The 22564-nt window shown below is 50.6% G+C and overlaps 9 protein-coding genes across 9 annotated transcripts; 7 read left to right on the plus strand and 2 right to left on the minus strand.

Moving 5' to 3' along the window:
* Positions 1–1704: 1704 nt before the first annotated feature.
* On the plus strand, positions 1705–2378 carry ATEG_00177 (uncharacterized protein; the record flags this gene model as incomplete). Its single annotated transcript, XM_001210263.1, has 2 exons — positions 1705–1961; positions 2054–2378. The coding sequence occupies 2 exons, from the start codon at positions 1705–1707 to the stop codon at positions 2376–2378; spliced, it is 582 nt and encodes a 193-aa protein (XP_001210263.1).
* A 414-nt stretch (positions 2379–2792) lies between these two features.
* Positions 2793–4585, minus strand: ATEG_00178 (C2H2-type zinc finger protein; the record flags this gene model as incomplete). Its single annotated transcript, XM_001210264.1, has 6 exons — positions 2793–2866; positions 2906–2933; positions 2980–3068; positions 3101–3241; positions 3298–4144; positions 4280–4585. 6 exons carry the CDS (start codon positions 4583–4585, stop codon positions 2793–2795), a joined length of 1485 nt encoding a protein of 494 aa, XP_001210264.1.
* A 1335-nt stretch (positions 4586–5920) lies between these two features.
* On the plus strand, positions 5921–6404 carry ATEG_00179 (uncharacterized protein; the record flags this gene model as incomplete). Its single annotated transcript, XM_001210265.1, has 2 exons — positions 5921–6160; positions 6243–6404. 2 exons carry the CDS (start codon positions 5921–5923, stop codon positions 6402–6404), a joined length of 402 nt encoding a protein of 133 aa, XP_001210265.1.
* A 686-nt stretch (positions 6405–7090) lies between these two features.
* Positions 7091–8874, plus strand: ATEG_00180 (uncharacterized protein; the record flags this gene model as incomplete). Its single annotated transcript, XM_001210266.1, has 4 exons — positions 7091–7131; positions 7198–7769; positions 7818–8177; positions 8369–8874. 4 exons carry the CDS (start codon positions 7091–7093, stop codon positions 8872–8874), a joined length of 1479 nt encoding a protein of 492 aa, XP_001210266.1.
* Positions 8875–9739: 865 nt separating this feature from the next.
* Positions 9740–13532, minus strand: ATEG_00181 (DEAD/DEAH box RNA helicase; the record flags this gene model as incomplete). The annotated part of the gene is made up of 5 exons (XM_001210267.1): positions 9740–10014; positions 10077–12458; positions 12519–12948; positions 13011–13325; positions 13389–13532. 5 exons carry the CDS (start codon positions 13530–13532, stop codon positions 9740–9742), a joined length of 3546 nt encoding a protein of 1181 aa, XP_001210267.1.
* A 507-nt stretch (positions 13533–14039) lies between these two features.
* On the plus strand, positions 14040–15113 carry ATEG_00182 (uncharacterized protein; the record flags this gene model as incomplete). The annotated part of the gene is made up of 3 exons (XM_001210268.1): positions 14040–14582; positions 14650–14952; positions 15006–15113. The coding sequence occupies 3 exons, from the start codon at positions 14040–14042 to the stop codon at positions 15111–15113; spliced, it is 954 nt and encodes a 317-aa protein (XP_001210268.1).
* A 1449-nt stretch (positions 15114–16562) lies between these two features.
* ATEG_00183 (lysozyme) lies at positions 16563–17175 on the plus strand (the record flags this gene model as incomplete). Its single annotated transcript, XM_001210269.1, has 2 exons — positions 16563–16826; positions 16882–17175. The coding sequence occupies 2 exons, from the start codon at positions 16563–16565 to the stop codon at positions 17173–17175; spliced, it is 558 nt and encodes a 185-aa protein (XP_001210269.1).
* Positions 17176–19143: 1968 nt separating this feature from the next.
* ATEG_00184 (uncharacterized protein) lies at positions 19144–19510 on the plus strand (the record flags this gene model as incomplete). Its single annotated transcript, XM_001210270.1, has 2 exons — positions 19144–19297; positions 19356–19510. The coding sequence occupies 2 exons, from the start codon at positions 19144–19146 to the stop codon at positions 19508–19510; spliced, it is 309 nt and encodes a 102-aa protein (XP_001210270.1).
* Positions 19511–20540: 1030 nt separating this feature from the next.
* On the plus strand, positions 20541–22262 carry ATEG_00185 (uncharacterized protein; the record flags this gene model as incomplete). The annotated part of the gene is made up of 5 exons (XM_001210271.1): positions 20541–20775; positions 20827–20899; positions 20962–21447; positions 21595–22039; positions 22065–22262. 5 exons carry the CDS (start codon positions 20541–20543, stop codon positions 22260–22262), a joined length of 1437 nt encoding a protein of 478 aa, XP_001210271.1.
* Between the last annotated feature and the right edge of the window lie 302 nt (positions 22263–22564).

Consider the following 22564-nt stretch of genomic DNA (forward strand, 5'->3'; position numbering starts at 1 on the left):
CGGTTGCAGTGGTTTTGTCGTAGCTCAGCCAAGGGGTGGATACAGAAATGACAAGAGTGAGCAGATACCAGGAACCCCAAGTCCATTTTATACATATCTGGGTTGTGTTCGAATTGGTAATCGGCCACAGTCTCAGACAGGTTCACTCTGGTTCTTCCCCCTGTTTCACCCTGGTCGATATGTACGGTCATGCGCTTGGGTGGCAGAACCGACGACTAGACTAGCAGGAAACGATTGGAGCTGACTGAAATGAGTCTGTTGATCGCGAGATGTTGATGGTCGTCTGTAGGTAGACTTGCGGCCCCGTGTCTCCGGATATCCAGATCGTACCTATGACCGATGTTACCCAACGTCCTATGATCTGATGTGGTACAGCCTCTACCTTTGGTTCCTTAATTGTCGGGGAGACTGGCGCAGGTAGATACCACAGACAGCGTTATTCGAGGGCTGCATACCAGCAAAGTCTGTGGAGATTGATTGGATGTATCCTTTGTGAATCTGTAATGCCGTGGCGATGCCTTGTAGGCTTTATCTGACTGGCAGAAGAGATGCGCTGTTAGAGGCCAGCTTCCCCAAGAGTGCAGGCGTATTGTTGCTGTGGTATGGCAGTAGGTAGTAGGTAGTGGTGGCAAGGCGATCCCTAGAACTACGCAATGGTTCTAAGCGGCACAGTTGGGAATAATACAGCAGAAGCGTGTGACAGAGTGACTGTGCCAGCACCAGGACCAGCTAAGGCTATGTTGCATCGGTTTTACCCTGCTCTGGCTCACTACACCCTCTTACGTCTCATTATACCTCTTTGGACCTTTCCTCCAACAGCTTGATTCTCGCTACATCAGATGCCTCCCCAGACAAAGAAAAGTCGCCGTACCGAAACTCCCTCTTCTGCTTGAAAATCAGAGATTGTTATTCGGGTGATACCGATGATCTGGCTTTATAAGGTCCATGGCAACATCTCAAGATATGAGAGTCTCTAGACAAAAAGCCCCTTGCTGCACCTACTCTTAATAGTCACTCGCAGTCAACTCACACCCCGTTCTCATCCAAACAGTGTTCATTACTGCTCATTTCAAGAAGTATTGCATGGAAGTCTTCCAAGATTCAAAACCACATTCATCATGTGTCTCACCGTCATCGCACGGCTCGCACTCCGCAGGCCGATACGTACAGTTCCGAAGCACCTAGATAAACTCAAACCGCTCCCAACAAGCCCGTACCTCCTGATAGCTTCACAGCTTACCCGTCCTGAACTCCATCGTAATCAATAGCACAGCGCTGATTACTTATGGGAGGTCCAAAGTCTCCCTTCTCTACCCGGACCCAACTGTTCCCATCTCCAATAACGGGAAGATCAGATGGATTTCACAGCCGACGCACTTCCATCGATATCTGCATATTCAGATGGTACTGGGGATTCGCGCTAGGGCAGCCAGAACCCCGGTATGCAAATACCATCCAACTGCCATAAAGCTTTCTGTGATAGCTTTTAATGAATTAAAGAAAGCAATTACAATCTCGGTTCTGTCCGGGCAAACCCTCGTCCTGTTCGGTTATAGATCCAGCACTATGCGAGCACGTGAGATTAGATAAGTCACCCCATTTTCCGACGTCATATCTCCTCCTCCAGACATCCGATTCCCGTCCACCACTCACTCTCTCACTCTCAAACACATTGTCTTCACAAAGTCCACGCCATTGATCACAATGCCTCCTCTCCGACCCCCGACATCCGTCCCTATGTTCCGTCTTTTCCGTCCTATCCGCGCAACGGGCCGCTTCTCCTCCCGCGCCATATCCTCATGCCACCGCGCAACACGCCCGATAACCAACAGCCCACGCCAGGGCATTGCACTCCCGCGGCATGCCCAACCCACCATAATCACAAACAAAATCAGGACCCTAGCCACAACCTCCAGCGGCAAGTCACAGGGCGACGAGATGGTTGAGGAACTGCAAGAACTGTGCGTTCGCCTCGCCCCTGTTTCCCCTTCTAGCTGCGTCGCTCGCAAACGACGCAAACGAGGCAAGCATTGTGTTAACCACGACGGAACAGTTATGAAACCGCCAAAGACGAATTCGAAATCGCCACCGAAAGCACCGACGGCGCCACCATCTACGCCGCGTCGGACCGCGAGTCTGCGCGCGACGCCCTCAACCAGCTGCTGGCTGTGTACTCGCTGTATACGACGGATATTGCTTCCACGGCGGGGTCGCAGGAGCCCGAGCCGGATGACCGGAGCGAGATTGTGGAGACGAATTTTGATCCGGCGGCGATCCCTGCGGAGGTGCGTGACGAGGTGAAACGGCGCGTTGGGCAGCGGGTGCGCGAGTTGCAAAATGCGGTTGAGGTGTTGGAGGAGAGGGCGAAGGCTGATTGAGCGTGGTCGACTGCTGTGTACTACGGGATGAAGAGTGGATAGATACTTAGTGCGTCGGGTGAAATGACTAGCAAGTGTATATGGTGGCTTGTAATATAGAAGACTTCATTAATCATCATATATGTTCAGACAGATGTCGATCTAATATCATATAGTAACTGTTTTGAGATCACACAGACAATTGGGTATGGTATAAACATGTTTCCGGTAACGCCATTCTCCGGTCCTTGTCATTACTTTTCCCTTGTTGTACAGTCGGGTTATACGACTGTGCTGAAAGAAAGTGTGAACTGGTCGACCGCAGGTGGCACAAAGGTCGGGTCATGGCCTTTGTGGGTAGACCGAATGTGTCGTTTTAATTGATCTGCGGCCATTAGTATAAGTCGAAACCCTCGGCTAGACAACATACCGGGTCTAGTAAAACTCTTCGTGCAGCCAGGGAATGTGCATTTGTGTCTCCGTTCGCCGTGTGCTGCGCAGGTTAGTGCCTGTGTTGTGTACTTAAGACGCAAGAAGAGAATGCATACTTAGACGGTGACTAGACATGTTCGAGGACTGCATACGTTAGATTTGGACATATCCACAGATAAAGCGAACTCACATCTCCTGTTTGGAAGTTACACCCGGGAAATGTGCACTTGAATGGCTTTTCTCCTGTGTGCGTGCGAGAATGTGTTTCTGACAAGTTAGCTAGAGGATCACAACCCAAGGAAGCCACATACTCAATTCACTGCTGTCGGTAAACGTCTTTCCACACTCGGAGCATTTATAGGGCTTCTCCCCGCGGTGGCTGCGCTCATGTCGTTCAAGCGTGGCCTGTCGGGCGAACATCTTCCCACAGACGGTGCATTTGAAGTTTTTGTCTATCCCCGTCAGTCAGATTGTCACAGATCACAGTGTACAGAGGATCAACACGTACAGTTGCTATGAGTCAGAAAATGGCCTTGAAGTTTGGACTTCTGCGAGAAAGGTTCATCCGGCCGATGACAGCCTTCCCAGCAACAGTAGTATCCTGTGCCCTTGGCGCCGTCAACCGTCGTCATGTGTCGCGCAACCAGGTGCTCCTGCAAAGAGCAGGAATCCGGAAAAGTGGCACCACACGTGGTCTTTATTCCGTGGACTGTGGTAGTCCATTTGCAAACATGCAGCTCGGCGTCTGTTGGATTGTACTCCGGACTGGTCAGGACAGACGAGGTACCGCCCTCCAGTGGGGGAGGGGTCTCTCCCGGACTGGACATGAATTGCGAACTAATGCTAGAGCGGGACTGACGCGCATAAGGGGAGTAATGTCCATATGGATGAACATGCTGATGCGCATGCGTTTTGCACCGATGGTGGGAGCGACAGGGGCCGCGACCGCTCTGGTAGGCGGGCGCTTTTATGATGTCGTTCATGCTGAAGTGCGGCATATGGAAGCAAGACGGCGATGCCGTAGGGACATCTGGATTAGGTTTATGCAGGTGGTGGTGACCGTTCTGACCCTCGTGCGTGAATAACGTTGGATCCGCCGTTAGGTCCGGGCACATGCCCAGGATGTGAAACACGTCTGCCGGGTTCACATTGTTCTGCGCGGGGAATGAGGGATCCAAGAGATGACTATGGAGCTCTTTGGGAAAGTCATGGCAGTGGAGGTGGTTGAAGGTCTGAGGATGGCAATGCGTGACCGCCGTTGGGAACGGCGTAAAGAGAGCGTCCGTGGGGGCCGGTGGTTCGACAATCCCGTGGGGATGGTTTCCCGCTGGTTTCACCAGATGATCCTGTGATGTCTGTTCAACAGTTGTCGATGGAAACAGGCTATTTGGGTCCATCGAAAATGGTCCTCCGAGCGATAGCAAAGACTCAAGCGTCTGATCTGCTCCATCAGTGGTACCGCTGCCAAAGCAATGGTCATCGAAACATACAGGCTCGGCATCCTTGCAGTGATCATCCTCGCAGCTGTCATCACAATGAGGCACGGAGCACGCGGTGGCCTCGTCGCAAACGAAGCCATCGCAGACCGACGGACAGGTTACAGAACAATCATCGAGATCACAACAGGCATCGTCGAGGTCACAGTGGGCAGATGCAGAGTGGTCATTGCTGTCGTCGCAATGCCATTGCGACGGCTGATGGGTCTCCGGGGAATTCTCCGAGTCTTTCCCGTCCAGGTTGAAGGTCTCCCAGCGGCATTCCAAGCAGTTGTCGTCCTTTTTGGTGTGGGAAGCCATGGTAGGCAACCGAGGCAGATCAGTCCAGGAGAGGCAGAATCCTTCCGAAAGACTGGAATCGGCAGAAGGTCGTGCAAGAACAGTAGATAACAGTTTTCCCGTCAAAGATTGTCAATCTGCGCAGAGAAAAGAAAGGCGGAGAGCAGATGGAGGGGACTGGAGTCGCTTGTCGCAGACACTAAGGTCCGATTAGCGGATTTTCGCCACCACGAGGGCCTTATGGGCAGGGGAAAAGCGCACCCCAAGAGGAGAAGATCAACCCGGCGTGGAGAGGAGCAAGATGATACGTCTGAGAGTCAAACAGGGCAGAGACGAAGCGCACTGAGCAGGGCGAAGGCGCGGGTGAGTGGATGCGGAAATGCGAAGAGAGGATTGACCGCCCACATGAGGGAGCAACCGAGGGGGAAATGGGGACCTTGGGAGCATGAAGCTTTTCTTTTGGCTGAAATCGCTGCCGGGCAGAGTCCAGAAGGCTAATGCAGTAATAATAATATTAATGGGTCGGCGCACTAATCATGATGTGATCGAATCTCAGCGTTCAGATTTGGATGGACGGCTGGCCTCAGGCACCGCCCGCATGAGTACCCTGGGGGTGATGGGGACCCTGCGGACAGGGCGGTCAGGTCACGTGGGATCCACCGCTGCATCCACGAATAGCCGTGCGTCTTATTGTCAAGCCAGGCTGCCAGGTTGGGAGTACTTGGAAGGCCTTCTAGAATCATGATCGGAATTCTCGATCTTTCCTTGGGACCGTGGATGATCTCTATCTCATACTGTAAAATTTATCTAAGAGTAATGCATAATCGAAATACGATGTTGACCATATGTGGTAAATGGATTAGGGGTACCATGGTGGCTGAGACTATTCCTTGAGTTTCAATAGTCACGACTCACTGTGCCATCTAACAACCTGTACTAAAGATAGAAATGTTATAAACTAAGGATATATCAATTGGAATAACATACCTATAATGTTCATAGCCTTACACCTAGACGATATCTACCTGTAGGATGGATGAAGACAACGGTCAGCCTTATCGCCGCACGTGCGCGCCCACCGCCTTCTCTCCGGATCGACATATCCACCCTATCAATTCCCGCTGTCGTCATTATCATCCCGAGGACATCTCCAACCTCCGTCCACTCCCTCAATTGAACATCAACAATTGCCATAAACTCACGCTGCGCTAAACCGCTACCCAGGTCACACCCCTCTTCTCCAACAAACCCGTTCCTGCATGGACGACCCCTGAGTCCCAACCCACTACCCCGCCCCAATCGCACCGCATCGCATCACCACCGCACCACTCCCCCCAACCCAACCCAACCCAAAGGATGGGCAGCATCTGCTCCAAATCCAGCAACGAACCGGACCCTTTCGCCCAACCCGGTCGCGTCCTCGGATCAAATCAAACCCCACAGAAAGGAACCTCCGCGGGCCCGCGCGCCCCGCTCCCCAAGTCACACTGGGGTACACCCGGACGGACACTCGGTGGCGGCGGAGAGACGTCCTCAGCAGCGACTGAGAGCCCAGATACGGCAGATGCGCGGGCAAAGGCAGCCATTGCAGCGCAGGTGAGTTGATTCCCTCTATTATTATGACGCCCCTGCGATCTTCGCTTTCTCTGGTTCTTTGTTCTGACAGTTTGTTCACCAGAAACGCGCCGAGTCTGCTACGACGGGAAACAAAGGGAAGCTAGGGTCGAAGCTGGCCGCACAGAAGGCTCAGACGCAAAATCAGACTTTGAACGAGGCGAGTCGCTCGGAGCGAGCGGCCAGGGATGCCGATGGGGCTGCGGCCGCTCAGCGGTGGGAGTAATCCTTCCACTGTATATATGTACTAGTCATTATTTCGATCGTCATATCTAGCGTTTCTTGTTTTGACATTTGGCTTCGCGATTTGGTTGGGACTTGTGTCGTTCCAGATGCCTTCGAGTCTTTCTACATGATACCTGGCATGCTTGGCTTTGTTGGCATTGATAGACAGCCAAGAAGGATCGTGTGCCAACAATCCCCTCATATTATTTAACCTGCTTACGCTGCACACTAACGTATTTCACAAACGAGTCGGCAACCCAAACGAGTCGGCTACCTTATCAAAAATCTACGCGTTTTATTGTTCTACTTAATTTAACTATCTACTATGCCTCTAAAAGCGCGTTAAAATTTAAGAAATTTAGCAGAGTAAGAGAGAAGTCTTCTGCTTGCTATTTCTGCTTTAAAGAATTAAGAAATCTGTAATATTCGTGAAGCGGTGCGTATTTATAATGTGTCTCGTTCTACTCTGCAGGACCGACTCCGCGGAAAAATAATATGTTTAGAAACACGCGCTAACGGCTATAAACATGCCTATAGCAAGTTGCTTGACGGTTTAATTTTTAGTTATTAACTACCAATCATCACTTCGTGGGTAATGAAGATTCAATCATTGTATTAGATTACTATTTCATCAAATTCAATGAAGGTCTAATGTATGCTATGGAAGCTTGTCGATATGATGTCAGCATGGGCTCAGTCATAGTTACAGGACTACCTCACTATGACAAGTCAGGGCGGCCTTAGACACTCGTGTATGCCTCAGGCATCAGTCCTCGTTGACTTTGTCAACACAGTGGGATTGTGTCCTCAAAGCTCTTCCTAGCCACCTTCTCTTCCCTTACCAAATTCCCCATTAGCCTCAACGCCTACGACTTTTATATCGTTGAGAACCCTTGTTTGAGCTGCCTTGCGGTATCCAGCAAAAGCTGGTGCCGGTTTGTCTACCTTACGTCTACTTCTCTCCTTCTTGCGGTATCTAGCAAAAAGCTGGTGCCAGTTTATCCACCTTACGTCTACTTCTCACCTGCTTACGGCGTCCAGCAAGTTGCTGGTGCCGGTTTCGTTGTGATGTCGACCCTTACGCCCACCACCAATAAGCCTACCACTCGTGCCTCCACTAAAGCCAAATCAGCCTTCATGGGCCCTGCAGACGAGCTCCTCGACCCAGAGCGGCGCAAAATAATTGCACAGCTGTCAGACTATATCGGAGATTGGAAGCTTCCTTCGACGGGATGGGCTCTCCTTTGGTTTGCGGATCTCGAGATCCTGAGGAAATATCTTAAAACGTGTGAAGAACAGCCAGGGCCAGCTATTGTGGCTGGCATCTTTGGTCGGACTGAGACAATTAAGGATATAATCATGTCCTGTAAGCGATTCAATCGGTCATAAGAGGTACGAGCTAATGCAACAGCAGGGAAGTGTCGGCCTAGAGCCTCATGGTCTTCTGCTGAGGAGGGCCCAGAGGAATCGGGTATCGGAGAAACCCCAAAGAAGCGCCAGCGTACTTCGAAAACCACGTCGAAAATTCCCACGCCCGCTGGCAAAACTCGTCCAGCGGCGGTAGGCTCCCAAGAAGAAACGGAGCAGCCGACTGGCCGTAGCGCAGCAGCAAAGACACTGGTGAGTTTAATTTACATACCTAATGATATAACCGTGTCGGATTCTCACCTACCTATCAAGTGCAAGGAACGAGATAATTACGCTTGTATTCTCACCGGGTACCGTGAACCGCTTGAAGTAGCGCACATCCCCATAAACTCTGGGAGACAGCAAGGTTTGCTTTACAACCCTTGTCTATAAGCGGGGATCAGAAGGTCCTCAAGGTGAAGTTCTACTGGATGCCGATAAACAAGTTCTCTGACGCTATGTCGTCAAGAAGAGTCCCAGGTCCCTTCCCTGATGGCCGTCTGTGCTCTATCAAGGTGGAAGGCAGACACAATGCAAAGCTTTTCAATATTAACACAGAAAAAGCACTGCGTTCTGGAGACGTCCTTACTTTTAAGACCGATGATCCAGTCGGCCATCCCCTCCCATCGATGGAGCTGCTGAAGATGCAATGGGCTCTTCATCGAGTTCTTGCCCTTAGTGGAGCCGCCGATGCAACCGATGAGGACCTGGACCCAGACCCAGATAAGGTGCTCGGGGGACTGGACGCGTGGGGGACGAATTTAGAGGCAACCGACGAGGATGTCGAGGAAGAAACGGTGGACAAAACGGGGAACGAAGAGGAACTACCGAGTGTTGATGCAGAATCTTGGGATGAAGTGCTCTTGGAGGCCCCCAGATTTAGGGGTCAGACAAATCCTCCTACTGGCGAGAACTCCCCAAGCCGCGAAAATTGCCCGGGGCCCAGTCTGCCCAGGTTCAGACATCTTCACCACAAGGATCAAGAGGGGAAGTTGAGGCAGGAGGAACAGGCGGAAGAAGAAAGTTCACTTGCTTTGAGATTCCGGGACACCAATATTCATTAGACGGTTTATCGGGGCCATGTTCGTCTGTTTAGATGTGTAGCTAGCTGAAAACAACCAAAGTAGGTATCCTATCCGACGCAGTAATGACTCTGACATGTTGAAAACCCCGAAGTTAGGGTGGGGAGGTGGGAGTTATATTAATCTGCTTAAAATATATTAAACTCGAAATACCCTTTCTCAGAGCACCCCCGTAGCGCCTCTTTAATGTCCTCGACTCTCTGTCCATCCGCACTCTTCGCTAACAGCTGCGCTATCCGGGAAACAGTGATCTCTTCTGGGTTGAAGGTAAAATCCGCAATGGGGAAAATCCGAAAGTTCGCGGTGCACTTAGGGGTAGCCGATTTAGCCCTGCCCGGACCGGCAGTTTTTGGCGTCGCTAGCTCTAGAACTTCCTCACCCAACGCATCCAGTTCTGTCTGTGTTTTGGGCGCTGTACCCTGGTCACTAGCGGTGTTATTCTTTTTCTCGGAACTTGCAGTCCCTGCGGCCGCAGGTTTAGGGGAAAGAATAGTAGGCTTCTCCGGTGATCCTTTAAACTAGTGATGTTTGTTTTAATTTTCTCTTAAGTCTATAAGGACAGGTACGACAGCTAATGTTTTGAGTCGGTTTACTAAGGTCTTAGTATTCTTAATAATTTTAAGATCTAGAGCTTGAGCTAGTCGTTTAAGATGCGGACGATATATTAGCCGCAACGAGCTATATCTAAATGTGTTGCGATACTAGCTTAAGGTATAGTTTTGATCGAAGGTTTTAGCCGGAACTAGTAGGGGGCCGACTCGTTTGTGAAATACGTTAGTGTTCTTTTGATGATGTCAATATCCAAGATGAGTGTTCGTAATCTCTGTATACCGGGTATGATACAACTCTACACCACATTATACCTGCCTCCCACTGGCGCTCTCGCGTCACTATCCGCCGCAGCCAGCGTACCCTCCTTCAACAACCGCATCAATTCGCGCATCGCGTTCGTTACAGCCAGCTCAGTCTCACCCTCAACAAGAATATACAGCTTCGGGTTCTCTCCTGGTCCGGGCTCCTTGCCTGTCGGGTAGAAGCTGCCTTTCGTGGTGATGGAAGTCCCAGTGGCTTCGAGGATCTTGGCAACATTCGTACGGTTGGTAACGGCCCAACGAGCTTTCTCTGTTTTGCGGTAACGTTAGCATGGGCTCTTCTGCGCTTGCGTATAATGAAAGGAAACTTACGGGGAAAGTCGTTGATCTCCAATGTCGCATGGAACGCACCCGCGTCCGGCCCGCGATTGTCAATGGGCACACCAGATCTCATGACACCAGCACGGCTCAAGCGAGCGTGGATATCGGCAACAGCAGAACCGACCTTGTCCAATGGGTTCTTGGCACCATTGGCATCCTTCTCGGTCCTGTGGACAGTGATCTTTCCATCCAGATCAATACCCTTCGGAACACCGGGTAGGGACGGAGCCGAGGCCGACTGCACCGAAGAAAGGACCTTGTTGAAGCGTTCCTCTGCCTGTTCATTCTTCTCTTCCTTCTCCTCTTCCTCTTCACCTTCCTCGCCCGTCTTGTATGTTCGCCGTTCACGCATGCGTGCAGCATCTCGCTCCTGGTCGAGGCGTTCCAGACCTTTACCACCGAATCCGGATGCACTAGCCTTCTCCTTTCCGGCCTTGACTTTCTCCAGGAAGGAGTCCACCATCTGCTGAACTGGCTCCGGGACCTTCTGCCCACTCTGCTTCAGCGCCTTGGCGATGTCAACGGAAAACCGCTCCTGATCCTCGGTCAAGAAGGTGACGGCCGTTCCTGTATTTCCAGCACGTCCCGTTCGTCCAGCACGATGCACATAATCTTCCAAATGGTTGGGTGCGTCGTAATTGACGACCAGCTTGAGTTGTTTCACATCTAGTCCTCGAGCCGCAACGGAAGTGGCAATTAGAACCGGGAAGATACCCGCCTTGAAATCCTCAATAGTGGAGTCACGGTCAATCTGGTCTTTACCTCCATGGATTGACATGCATGGGTAACCTTTTCGCATTAACTCGCGGAGGAGTGTATCGGCTGCCTCTTGGCGCTCAACGAAGATTAGAGCACGAGCATCCTCGTTCTCGTCGCTGGAATACAAGTTTCCGAGCAGCTCAAGAAGGCGCACAAACTTCTTGTCTTCGTTGCGAACTTCAACAATTTGTGTAATCTCGGGCGCGACAACACTCTTTCCACCGACAACGATTTCCACAGGCTTGTTAAGAGTCTTGCGAGCCAGCGCTTCCATATTGCGAGGGAATGTAGCCGAAAACAAAACAGTTTGCCGATCAGGTCGTACATTGGCCATGATCTTCATCACTTGCGGTTCGAAGCCCATGTCAAACATACGATCAGCTTCGTCGAGCACAACGTACGTCACTCTTCGTAGGTTAGTAACACGACCCGCATTTGCAGCGAGAAGGTCAATCATCCGTCCAGGAGTACAGACCACGATTTCGGCGCCCCGCTTCAGCTCAGCAATCTGATCCTTGATAGGGGCACCACCATAGGCACACACAGCACGAAGATTCAAGGCCTTCAGGAATGGCTTGCAGTCCTTGTGGATCTGCGTAGCTAGCTCACGTGTCGGCGTCATAATCAAGCCAATCGGGCCCTCCATATTTTCCAATGGCCGTTGGTCTTTAATGTGACGGAACATGGGAATCAAGAAGGCGACGGTTTTACCAGAGCCGGTCTTGGCCACACCGATCACATCACGACCAGACATAATGGCTGGGATTGCTTGCGATTGGATTGATGTTGGGTTCTCGTAACCCAATCTATCAATAACATCCAGCGTCTGCACGCCTAGACCACACTGGGACCACTTCTGAACCGGTTTGGGGACGTCAACACCGCGGACCTTGATGCCATCAAGTTCCAGGCGCAGACTGGCCAGCTCCCCTTCTGACATTTGCGCCAGATCGGAAGGTTCGGTGTAGAATTTCTTCCGGAAGGGTTCATACTCCATCTTGGCGTGGTCGACCTTAGGGATGTCTTTCTTCTTTTTCGCCTTGTTGGCAATAGCCAGAAAGTCATCAGCATCACCCTCACCGACGGCAGTAATATCCGGGTCATTCTCGTCACCGAATATGGCTTCGGGTTGCTGTTCCTTTGCCTTGGAAAATTTTGCACCCGTGGTCTTCTTCGGAGGCGCTGTTTCTACCAGCTCGGACATGAAGGCATCGAGAGGATCGATTTCCTCCTCCTCCTTGGCGTCCACTTCCATTTTCTCCCCTTCTTGTGAGTGAGGCGCATCGTTCATAGTGGTATCGCCATTTGTCTTGCTCGCTTCATTTTGGAGGCGCTCTTCTCGCCTCTCAGCGGCCGCACGAGCCGCTGCGGCAGTCTGTTCCTCAGTGTCACCCTCGTGCATGTCAACATCATCGTCATCCTCGGCGTTATCCTCTGGCTTATTCGTATCATTGGCATCATCGAGAGGTGGTGTGGGCAATCTTTCCAGTTTCCGGCGCGTGGATTCTTCTTCTCCAAACCCTAAAGTCTTGGTCGCCGAGGATTTCTCCATATCGGCGGCCTGTTTTGTGCCAAGGCCAAACCGGCCGACAACTCCCTTCGCTTTCAAGGGGGCTATACGCGTAAAATTAGCCCTGTATTCCGCATCATGCATAATGGGAGCATATAACATACCTGACGCTTTGCTTGCAGTGGATGGCTTGTTAGCTTGCACCTTAGTAGTAGTGGAGGTGGCGGAAGCCTTAACAGCAGTAGGGACCGCGACATCATCTCCCAACACATTCGAAGCAGCTTGAGCTGGCGCTGCACTCTTCGCAATAGCTTTGGGGTCAAACTTTCCAGCATACGGGGCAGGAGTTGCGTCGGCGGTGGTGCTCGGCGTCGCGGGTGACTGGGGAGAACCAACTGCCGGAGATAAACCCGACTTGCGGTCAATCTCGTCTAGAAGACTTCTCGCTCCACCAGCTGCCGCAGCTTCGCGCTGCTTGCGTTCCCTCTCTGCGGCTTGTTTCTGCTTCCAAGCTTCCAACTTCGCCAGTCTTTCGGCCCTCTTTTCTTCATCGGTCGGAACGGCTGTTGGCGCGGGGGTGGCCGGTTTCGATGTCTAAGAGGTAATCATCAGCATCATGATCGTAGCTTAAAAACAATTCATGTGCGGGCACTCACCTCGCGAGATCGGGAAGCCGAGTCCTTAGGTCGGTCTCGGCTGCTATCCCGTCTAGACTTGTGTTTCAAGTCAGTAGAATCATCTGCTCGTCTCCGAGCCCTGTCGCGGGAGTCATCTCGCCTGCATCGAAAATCCCGTTCACGACTTCTACGACGGTAGTCCCGGTCATCGCCTCTGTCTCTGGACCGTCGCCGGTCGCGCGAACGGTCTCTTCGAATTGGTCGATAGCTATCTTCATCACGATAGTCGTCGCGCCGAGCTATCGACCGTTCCCGTCGCCGATATGATTCACGGTCACGCTCACGGTAGCGCCTCTGGAACAGCAAGCGGATGTTAGTATTGAAAAGGAACTCGCAGAGACTGGGCAAAGAACGTACCTCCGGGCTGCGCGATCGCCGATAACTCCGTCCATCATCACGCTTGGTCCTCTCGTAACGATCATCATCTCTGCGACTCCGTCTTGATGACGAATGCGTGCTGCCTACAGGTGATGGTGAGCGAGTATCCCCGTGGCGAGCCATTGCTGCCGGCCAGCGATGAGTGAGTATTACTGAATCTCAAAAGAAGTTCGAGTCGACGTTAGAGACAGTGGTTGATTCGTTTGTGTGTATGCTTTATTTTCCCATTAGATAGAAGACTGGCATTCGACAGTCTGGTCCTGTAAATTGGTCGGCGCGTCAACCCAGAGGCGTGGCAACTTGGAGATGGTGGTTGACCAGCCGCCAGTCATGCCTCTTTTTCTGGTCGAGGCATACGCACGTGACTTATGCACGGGTGTGCAGATCACGTGCAAGGCACCTTCCCGATTCAGCCAATCCCAAACGACGCGCCCCCAACCTCCTCCCGCTTTCGTCAGAGCTGCACAGGGGAGGTCTTCAGCTCCTACAATCCACTCCTTCGCGCTTGATATCGTGATATACTGGCGACATTACCTCTGCGATCTCAGCCAATTAATTCTCACCTCTCCCCTTCACCTTCTCTTACCAGCACTCCCCCGCTATCGTTTAGTGTTGTTATCGGTGTTTACCATGACGTTTACTGTGGTACGCCGCGGAGGGAGCCTCCTTAAACACCTCCATGTCAGCGACGCTTTTTCGCGTCCCATCCGGGTCGCCATCGCTCAGGGTCATGCCCGGCGCATTTGTTTCTCGACTCGTCGCACCGCTTTGCGCCCAATCGCTCACAACATTCCGGCTTCGACTGTACTATCCCGACAGCTGATCAACACGTTTGCGACCGAGGCCGAGGGGGGAAAGACATCCAAGTCCTCCGACGGCACCAAGAAGAAGAAGGCGACAAAGAAGAAGAAGGCGGCTAAGAAGCCCAAGAAGGCGAAGAAGCGTGGCCTGACAGAGAAGCAGAAGGAAGCCAAGAAGGCCCGGGACCAGCGACAGCTTATCAAGGACCTCAAGGCTGCGGCGCTGGAGCCACCTAAGAAGCTCTCGGAAAACTACTGGAACTTGGCTGTTATGAGTAAGCTTGCTGAGGCGGAGCAGACGTCGCAGAAGGGCTCGCAGGCGTTCAAGGCTGCTACCGATCTAGCCAAGACCATCAGCGCGGAAGAGAAAGAGGTGCGTCCCATGATTTGGTAGCATAATTACAATTTGCGCTTGCGCATGAACTGATTATCTTTTACAGAGATTCACTTCCATCGCGGCTTCTAACAAGGCGGCCAATGTGGCTGCTTACGATCAATGGATCAAGTCACACACCCCGCTTCAAATTAAAGAGGCCAATCTGGCCCGCCGTCGGCTTGCAAAGCTTAAGAAGTCATCTGTCCCGCAGCTCCGAGATGACCGCCTCGTCAAGCGTCCTCGTACCGCCTTTGTGCATTACTTTGTTGAGCGCACCGAGGGCGGTGACTTCAAGCACATGGCCGCGAAGGATATCACCTCTCGCGTCACGGAAGAGTGGCGGGGGATGACGGATTATGAGAAGGAGGTATGTCTTATCATATATTAGACCCGTCTCAGAGTGCGAGCTAATGTTTGCAGAAATATCGACGACTCCAAGAAGCCGACAAGGAGCGTTATCTCCGTGAATACCGTGAAGTCTATGGAGAGGATCCTGCCAGTGTCAAGTCTGACTCTGAGAGCTCATGAATTGAACGCGCCGAATATCCAGTTTCTTGATGCTGCGTATTTGCTGGTTCAAAGGGAAGGAATGGTGTTCCATCGTAGGCTGGCTCTGTGATTTACAAGTACCCAAGCTTGATTTTGTGTATTATTTCCCTTTGAGGTGTATTTTTGACTGATGTTTTATCCACATGGGCTTTCCTTTGTTGATTGTATTCGTACTTTGGCCATCTTAGTCAAACCACTATCCACTGAGACATGCCACTATATTGCGGTCGATGTTTTGTAGACTTCATGAGAGTCAATGAGTTGGTTGAGAGTGGACAAAACCTACGCATTATTCTTGATACCTTCAGGTGGGGTCTGTGCAGCTTCCGTTATATATCCTGGCACCGAGGCGGAAGGGAGCTCCTTGTTGCGCGAAGGACGCTCACGCTGCCAGCACTCGAAACTCAAGGTCCTTTAACTGAATAGACAACATATTGCGCTTTGCGAGTGAAGAAAGGGACTTGAGCTATATCGGCAGTACTAGGGAACTATTCGGAATGACGGATTGGACTAAAGACTGCAGCCATTGAAACCGAGAGGCTCGCTCATTCTCTGGGGCCAACGCTGGAACACTTCAGGATCTTCATAATGGTTACACTCATAGGTTGGCCTCTTGTTGAATCATAATTTTCTGGTCCGTTAGCCCGCAGCAACATGGCGATTGTGGGGTGTTCACTGTACGAGATATAGATCTATTTTGGCCCCCATGCTCGGCCCAGATCTCGTTATATTCCTTGGCCTTAGGAATAGGATAATGATGCGCGCTGCATCTGACCTATGAAGTCTGTCTGATGAGGGCATGCAACACCACAGCCCGAGTATACGATATGATGTGCATGCTTAGAGTAGCAAACGATGAAGATGGAAGATGGCCAAGCCGCTTAGTTGGAGCCCCATCCGCTAAAACATACCAAGTCTGCTGGGGGCGGACGCCTCGTGTTTTGTCGCCATAAATAGGCGATCGGCCATCGACGCAACATCCAGGAACTCTGTGACAAGAGAAGATCGTCACCCTAAGCGAGATTCTTATAACGATCTGTCGGAGAATACGGTACTTGGCAGTTGGGACTTTCAGCATTTACGACGTAACCGGTCCGTATAGGGCTCTTTTCGGCATTCTGCCCTATCTTCTTCGCGTTCCTGCATCCAGAAATAGACCCGCTAGTGTCGTGGTTCGGATTTAGCAGCGATGCGCTTCTCGTATTCTCCGGTGATTCCTGTCGATCTCCGTGATATTTGCTTGAGCACCGAAAACACGACGGTGATGAAGAGGATATACCAAGAGGGCCTGCGATGGAGAAAGATATAAAGAGGACGTTGTCCCCCAGACATTAAGTCTCATCATCGAGCCCAACCCAACAATCTTCAGCACTATACAACTCTATCAAGTACTACTATCCAACTGTTCTATCCCCGAACATCATCAAAATGCCTTCCAACACCATCAAGTTCATCCTTGCTGCCCTCCCGGCTCTGGCCGCAGCCGCCTGCTCCGGCCCCAATGTGAACGAGGCCACCATCAAGCTCATGAAGGGCTACGAGAGCTGGGAGGCTGACGTCTACGACGATGGCTATGGAAACCCCACTGTCGGATACGGCCACTTGTGCGACGACTGGTCCTGCTCCGATGTCTCCTACGACATTCCCCTTTCCGAATCCGACGGGGAGAAGCTTTTCGCCGAGGACATTGTCGTACGTTCTATCCAGCCCTGATGGGTTCCCCGCGGGAATGTCTAACTTCTGGTAGGCCTACCAAAATGGCGTGGTCGCCGCTCTCTCTGACGATGTCACCCTCAACGACAACCAGTACGGCGCCCTCGTTTCGTGGTGTTTCAACGTCGGCACCGGCGCCGTTGCCGAGTCCACCCTTGCCAAGCGCCTGAACAACGGCGAGGACCCTGATACCGTCGCCGAGGAGGAGCTCCCCAAGTGGGTGTATGCCAACGGTGCGCCTTCTGAGGGTCTTAAGAACCGCCGCGCTGCTGAGCTCAAGCTCTTCACAACCTCTAGCGATACTGAGGCTTTGCCTGTTGACTGCTAGATTGCTTGTGGTTGAGTCAGTCTCTTTCGGCTCGGCTTTGAGGTTTCTTCTTTTTGTCTGGTTGTACAGATGGGATATCGCATCACCGGGGTTTCTGCATAGACAATCATGGTGCATATAGGAATTCTCGTGTCATATAGTCCACGTGTTGGGATATAGCTTTCTTTGTCAATATTTTCCCCTTGAATTGTTATCTAAGTTTGTTTTGTGTTGCATATCATTTTCAAGCCGCTATGTAGTACGTAGTGTAACAATGGCTTAAAAGCTGCAGATGGGCAGTCCAGGGCACATTCAAATGGACAATGACATTATGAAGAATGTTGGCTGTCAATGAAAGATGTATTGTTGTTCATTTATGGATGTAGTGCATGCCGCTTGGCAATACATAGGTACACTGGCATTTTTATCATCTGGTTCCATACTATGACGCTGCCCATCATGACAACATGTTGGGTGCAGGTACATAAGGCGTCAACACTTTCTGGTCCTATGTTGATCGTGTTTATTAAGGCGAAAGGCGTAAAGCTTGAAATCTCCCAGTCTTCCATTCCGGATTCCATAACCAGGATCCTGGAAAGAGTCTGTCTGCGTGCCTATACACCGTCAAGCACTTTAGCCGGTGGAATATACGCTGAACATGAGGTTGGACTGTTCTGGTTGTAGACAACCATGTAACTAAGCGGACGTCGCGAACGCTGTGCCAGCGCATACATGCTTCTTGCCATAGTCTGCAGGGAAGTCAATACGGACGATATGCTATGCACTGTTTATCTCTATTGATATAGAGGAATAGAATTTGAGAGTTCAGCCCCAAATCGATGCACCCAACCAAATCTATCTACGGCGGCCTTTCCTGCGCTTTTCACCCCGAATCCTTCCAAGGGAAAGGTTCTGGGCAGATAGTCACCTTAGTATTAGGCCTTTTTTCTGCTTCGATGACTACGCCTCATCTAATTACGCGTGGTCAATTGTCTTAGGCTACCGATGGCTTCAACGTATGCAATGCATGCATGATACAATATTAGGAGTTTCTTGTCGTCGCCTAACTCTGCTGCGCCATCCTGACAACGTAAGATGCATTCGGTCTTTTATTGGGACAATATTCAATACGAGAGGCGAAGAAATGGATGGAATCCTTGATGACGCCTGATGACAGCTCCGCCATATCTTCTGTTCTTTGTCAACGCCTCCGACTCTCAAGAGGAAGAAGCCGTCGACCTTCAAGTCGGTGAAATAGATATAGGAACGGGTCTAGTATTTTTATCTAAGTAGCAACCTTCTTTGGTATTAGAAATAGTATCAGCGTCGTTAGAATGTGACCACTTAGGGCTGTGGAGTATAAGGCAGGCGATGACCGGTCAGCATCACCGCCTTACAACAGGCCGGGGTATCAATGCATTCTCATGCATTCCTTCGATGTCGGCCTATTATATCACCAATAAGATGCTGAATCCGTGACCTTTACCTTTGCTAAGTGGGTTTTGACATGACTGTCTCATCGCCTCGAGGTGCGGATAAGCCGCATAATACCCTGCAGTACCCGGCAACGTGGAAAGCCTGGAGATGCAGGCGATGTATCGGGATGCATCCATCTACCAGTAAAGAGAATATGATGTAATCTATTACATGCTGTTGTAAAACCTCTCCAATGCGATCAAGCATGGCGATGGCTGTGCGGGTTCATGTCATCCAGCTGATTTTCCTAGACCGTCAACGTCACCTTAGGCCACCCGGAGTACCACGGTTAGCATACTCATGTGCAAACCTACAGGCCAATTTTAGAACTATACCTTATGTTCCAGTATAGAAGACTGAGAAGATCTAGGAGAGAGAAAAGGTATATAAAGGCCGCTTTACTTCCCTCGAAGACCATATTCAATCCAACAGTCGCATCATTCAGCACAGACAAAGCCTATATCACCCAGAGCACTCTCCAAGTCCATCTCATCTCCAACTTATCTTTATAATATGAAGACCTCCGCTATCGCCGCCGCTCTCACTGCCCTCGCTGGTGTTGCCAGCGCCGGCCCTGTTGTTTTTGATGTCACCGTCACCTTCCACGGTGCCGCCGATGCTTCCTACACCAGATACATCCCGGCCGATGGCAGCACTGTCATTCTCAGTACGTAGCGCAGATTGATCCATAGTCATCCATTTGCAGTAATGCTAACAGATAAAAGACGACGCTCTGAGCATCTCAAAGATCTCGTCCACTGGGCGTGCCACCTGCACTTTCCACGGTGTTGACGGCTCCGTCACCACGGTCAACGACGGCCAGACCGTCGATGTCGGTCCTCCCCAGACCCAGACTTGGGGAACCTGCTCCGCTTGGTAAGAAGCGGAACGCTTATTTTGAAGATATTCTTCTTTTCGGGTATATTCTACACCACAGCTTTACGCATGTACACTCCTTTAATTTGACATTTACTATTGGCCTTCATCATGTACAGTCCTTGGGATGGATGGACTGAGAAAATCATACAGAGGATGATGGCGATTCCGTGGACTTTCCTTACAAAGAGAGAATATTTATGCCTTCACTGCAAGTGCCTTTTCTGCTATTCTTGACTTTCTCGGCTGAAAAAAGAAACAACCAGTACGTCTGAAGGATAGAGAACTAAATGATGATCTACTTCTTATCACCAAAACAAGATCTTCGTTTCCCATGACACAGTCTACTTTTTGTTAGAGAGATCAGGTAGTACAAGGGAATCTGTTTAATTGAGGTTTTCAAGACCGAGTCACAACAGACACTACTAGCTGCGATGTATTGAGACAAGACCTCGAATGGCTTTTCACGTTTGTACATGGTCACTAATCATCTATAGTTGCTATCTTAAAGATTACTTTGCAACAGCGTTGGTACTACAGAGGTATAGATATCAGTTTGAGTTGGTTCACCATGTCCCACTAGGTTAGTCCCTCTAAATTGATCAAACAAATTCGTTGCTTTTTCTACCCACACCGCAACAACATTTATGTGGATCCATAATGAAGCAGTAGATCTAGTCATACATCGATTCTCCATATGTCTCTGCCATATCGATGCACAAATGCACAACCTGCCCATTATATGCCTCTAAAGATGAGGAAATGAAATAGGGGGATGTCAAGCTGAAATGGCTTGTCAGACAAGTATCTACCGCTATCCTCAATTGAGCCTAGATGTACGCCGCATTTTAGGCGAGGCGCACTGGTGACCTATACCGACAGAGCCTAGTATCAGAATACGAGGTATGCTTTTCTTGGCCAAAATCAACCGCCATCCTCGCGAGGCTATATGACCCCTCTGCTGGCACACTAGATGTTTTTGCGTCTCTTTCCACCTCTTCAGTCGTTGAGTACCTCAATGGTCTCTGGTCGAGATGCTACTCTTTGAGGTCCAATTTCTGCTTCTTGCTATCCTCCTCCAAACATGTGACGCATTTCACCGAAAACCGCCGGCTATTGGTGGTCTTTTACTACCTCAGGGACAATCGAGAGCAAATTCGGTCTTAGCAAAACGGGCAGACCAGTGCGGGGATGGAACTGAATGCCGAACTGGATATTGCTGTGGCACGGGGTGCTCGTCAAACTGCTGCGCTAATGATAATGGTGGAAGTAGGTTAAACTGTCCCTACCAGGCCTCATCTCTGATTCTGACATGTGCAGTTGGCTGTGGGGACGCTGAACGATGCGATTTTGCTGGTAATCTCTTCATCGGCTGCTGTCCGATCTCTGCAGTGTGAGTCTATCATTACCAACTTTCCAGCAGTCATCTGTTACTCCATGCTAATGTCTGATCAGGCAAGGATGTACCGGCACTGCGGCCTCTGTCTACGTGACCTCGCCCTATCGCACTATTACCCTGACCACAAACGTGCCCTTCATCGCAACCCAATACACCCCAACTGCATATGTGACAACGTCTGAGTATTCGCGTCCAACATACACGCGCTTATCTGATCGTCCGACTCCAACGTCGTCCCAAGAATTCGTACCTTCAGCGACCTCTGTTGCTACCAACGATGCCGGAAACAGCGGCGGTGGTAAAATGTCTACCGGCGCGAAAGCGGGCATAGGAGTCGGCGCAGCCGTAGGAGGCCTTGCCTTGGGAGCAGTTGCAGGGTTCTTCTTTAAGCGCAACAAGAACAAACCAGCAGATCCAACCGGTGCAGTAGCCTATACACCTGCAGCCCCAGCGCCAATGGCCGAAGACAAGGGGGATATGGTGACTGGGAAGGTGGCATATGTTCCACCATACCCCAGCCATCCATCCGAGCTGTCAGGGGCGTCAGAAACGCGGCGTTATGAAATGCCAGGCTAGGTTTATGGCAGTGTTATCCGCACTTACGGTTTCCATAATGAATGTATCATCAACGCTTCGTACAGACTGAGTGTATCGACCAGCTTATCAACTTCCTAATATTAATGGACCAGAAATTCAGGATCTTTGGTAACTCCACACCCCAGAACTTTCGCGTTCGCTCCCCAAACAACTCACATGCCAATCCCATTCACAGGATTTTATCTGCCCAAAGTCCATACCAATGAACGATCGTTCGTATATATGGTATCGTTGAAGGCCGTAGTCCACAATCAAATCAGCCACTTCCTTATCCTCGTCTTCAATATCTTCCATCCGGAACTTCTGCCCACTGTCTGTGGCATTCGCACTCGATCCCACCATGATCTGACCGGCTTCATATTTGAGCTACCAGTAAACTTTGCCATTGTTTTCTTTAAAAAAAAAAAAAAAAAAAAAAAAAAAAAAAAAAAAAAAAAAAAAAAAAAAAAAAAAAAAAAAAAAAAGCTCGTCAGCATCTGCGGCGAGAGGTTACAGTCCAATTTGCGAGGACCTGCCCATCATATGCCTTTGAAGTTGGTGAGTGTGCTAACATAGATCGGAGGGCAGTGAGACACGCCAGCTGCAGGGGAGTCTTGCTGAAGTTGTTGAAGTAATGGCGTACTCGAAACTGAATTGCAGCTTTGTTAAAGGCATCGTCCATGGTATGAAGGTGAAGAGTGGACAATTCGACATCGATATCCGGAAAGAAGCCGAGACACGAGACACGCAACACGCCGAGATTTATATCATACAACTGTGACAGCGACTAGATTATACTGAGTGATGATTCCCTGATAAATGTCATGTCAGTGGGACGGCACCCACTTTCCCCCGTCGATCCCTATGCCGTCTTTAATTTCAGGACCCTTGAAACAGGGACCAAGCAGGCGAGTTCCAGCTACAGAGTTGGTGCTGCTGGTGATCGTCAAAGTCCCTGAATAGTTCCTCCGTGATCTGTAGGGTCATCCAAACTCGATTAGGGCATCTGTGACCGTGTGGAGTCCCGAATCGGTAAACTTGGCAGGTGGTCGCGACGATCGACTGTCCCTGAAACACCGACTT

The sequence above is a fragment of the Aspergillus terreus genome, genomic scaffold (genome assembly GCF_000149615.1).
Source record: "Aspergillus terreus NIH2624 scaffold_1 genomic scaffold, whole genome shotgun sequence".
Taxonomy (NCBI): Eukaryota; Fungi; Ascomycota; class Eurotiomycetes; order Eurotiales; family Aspergillaceae; genus Aspergillus; species Aspergillus terreus.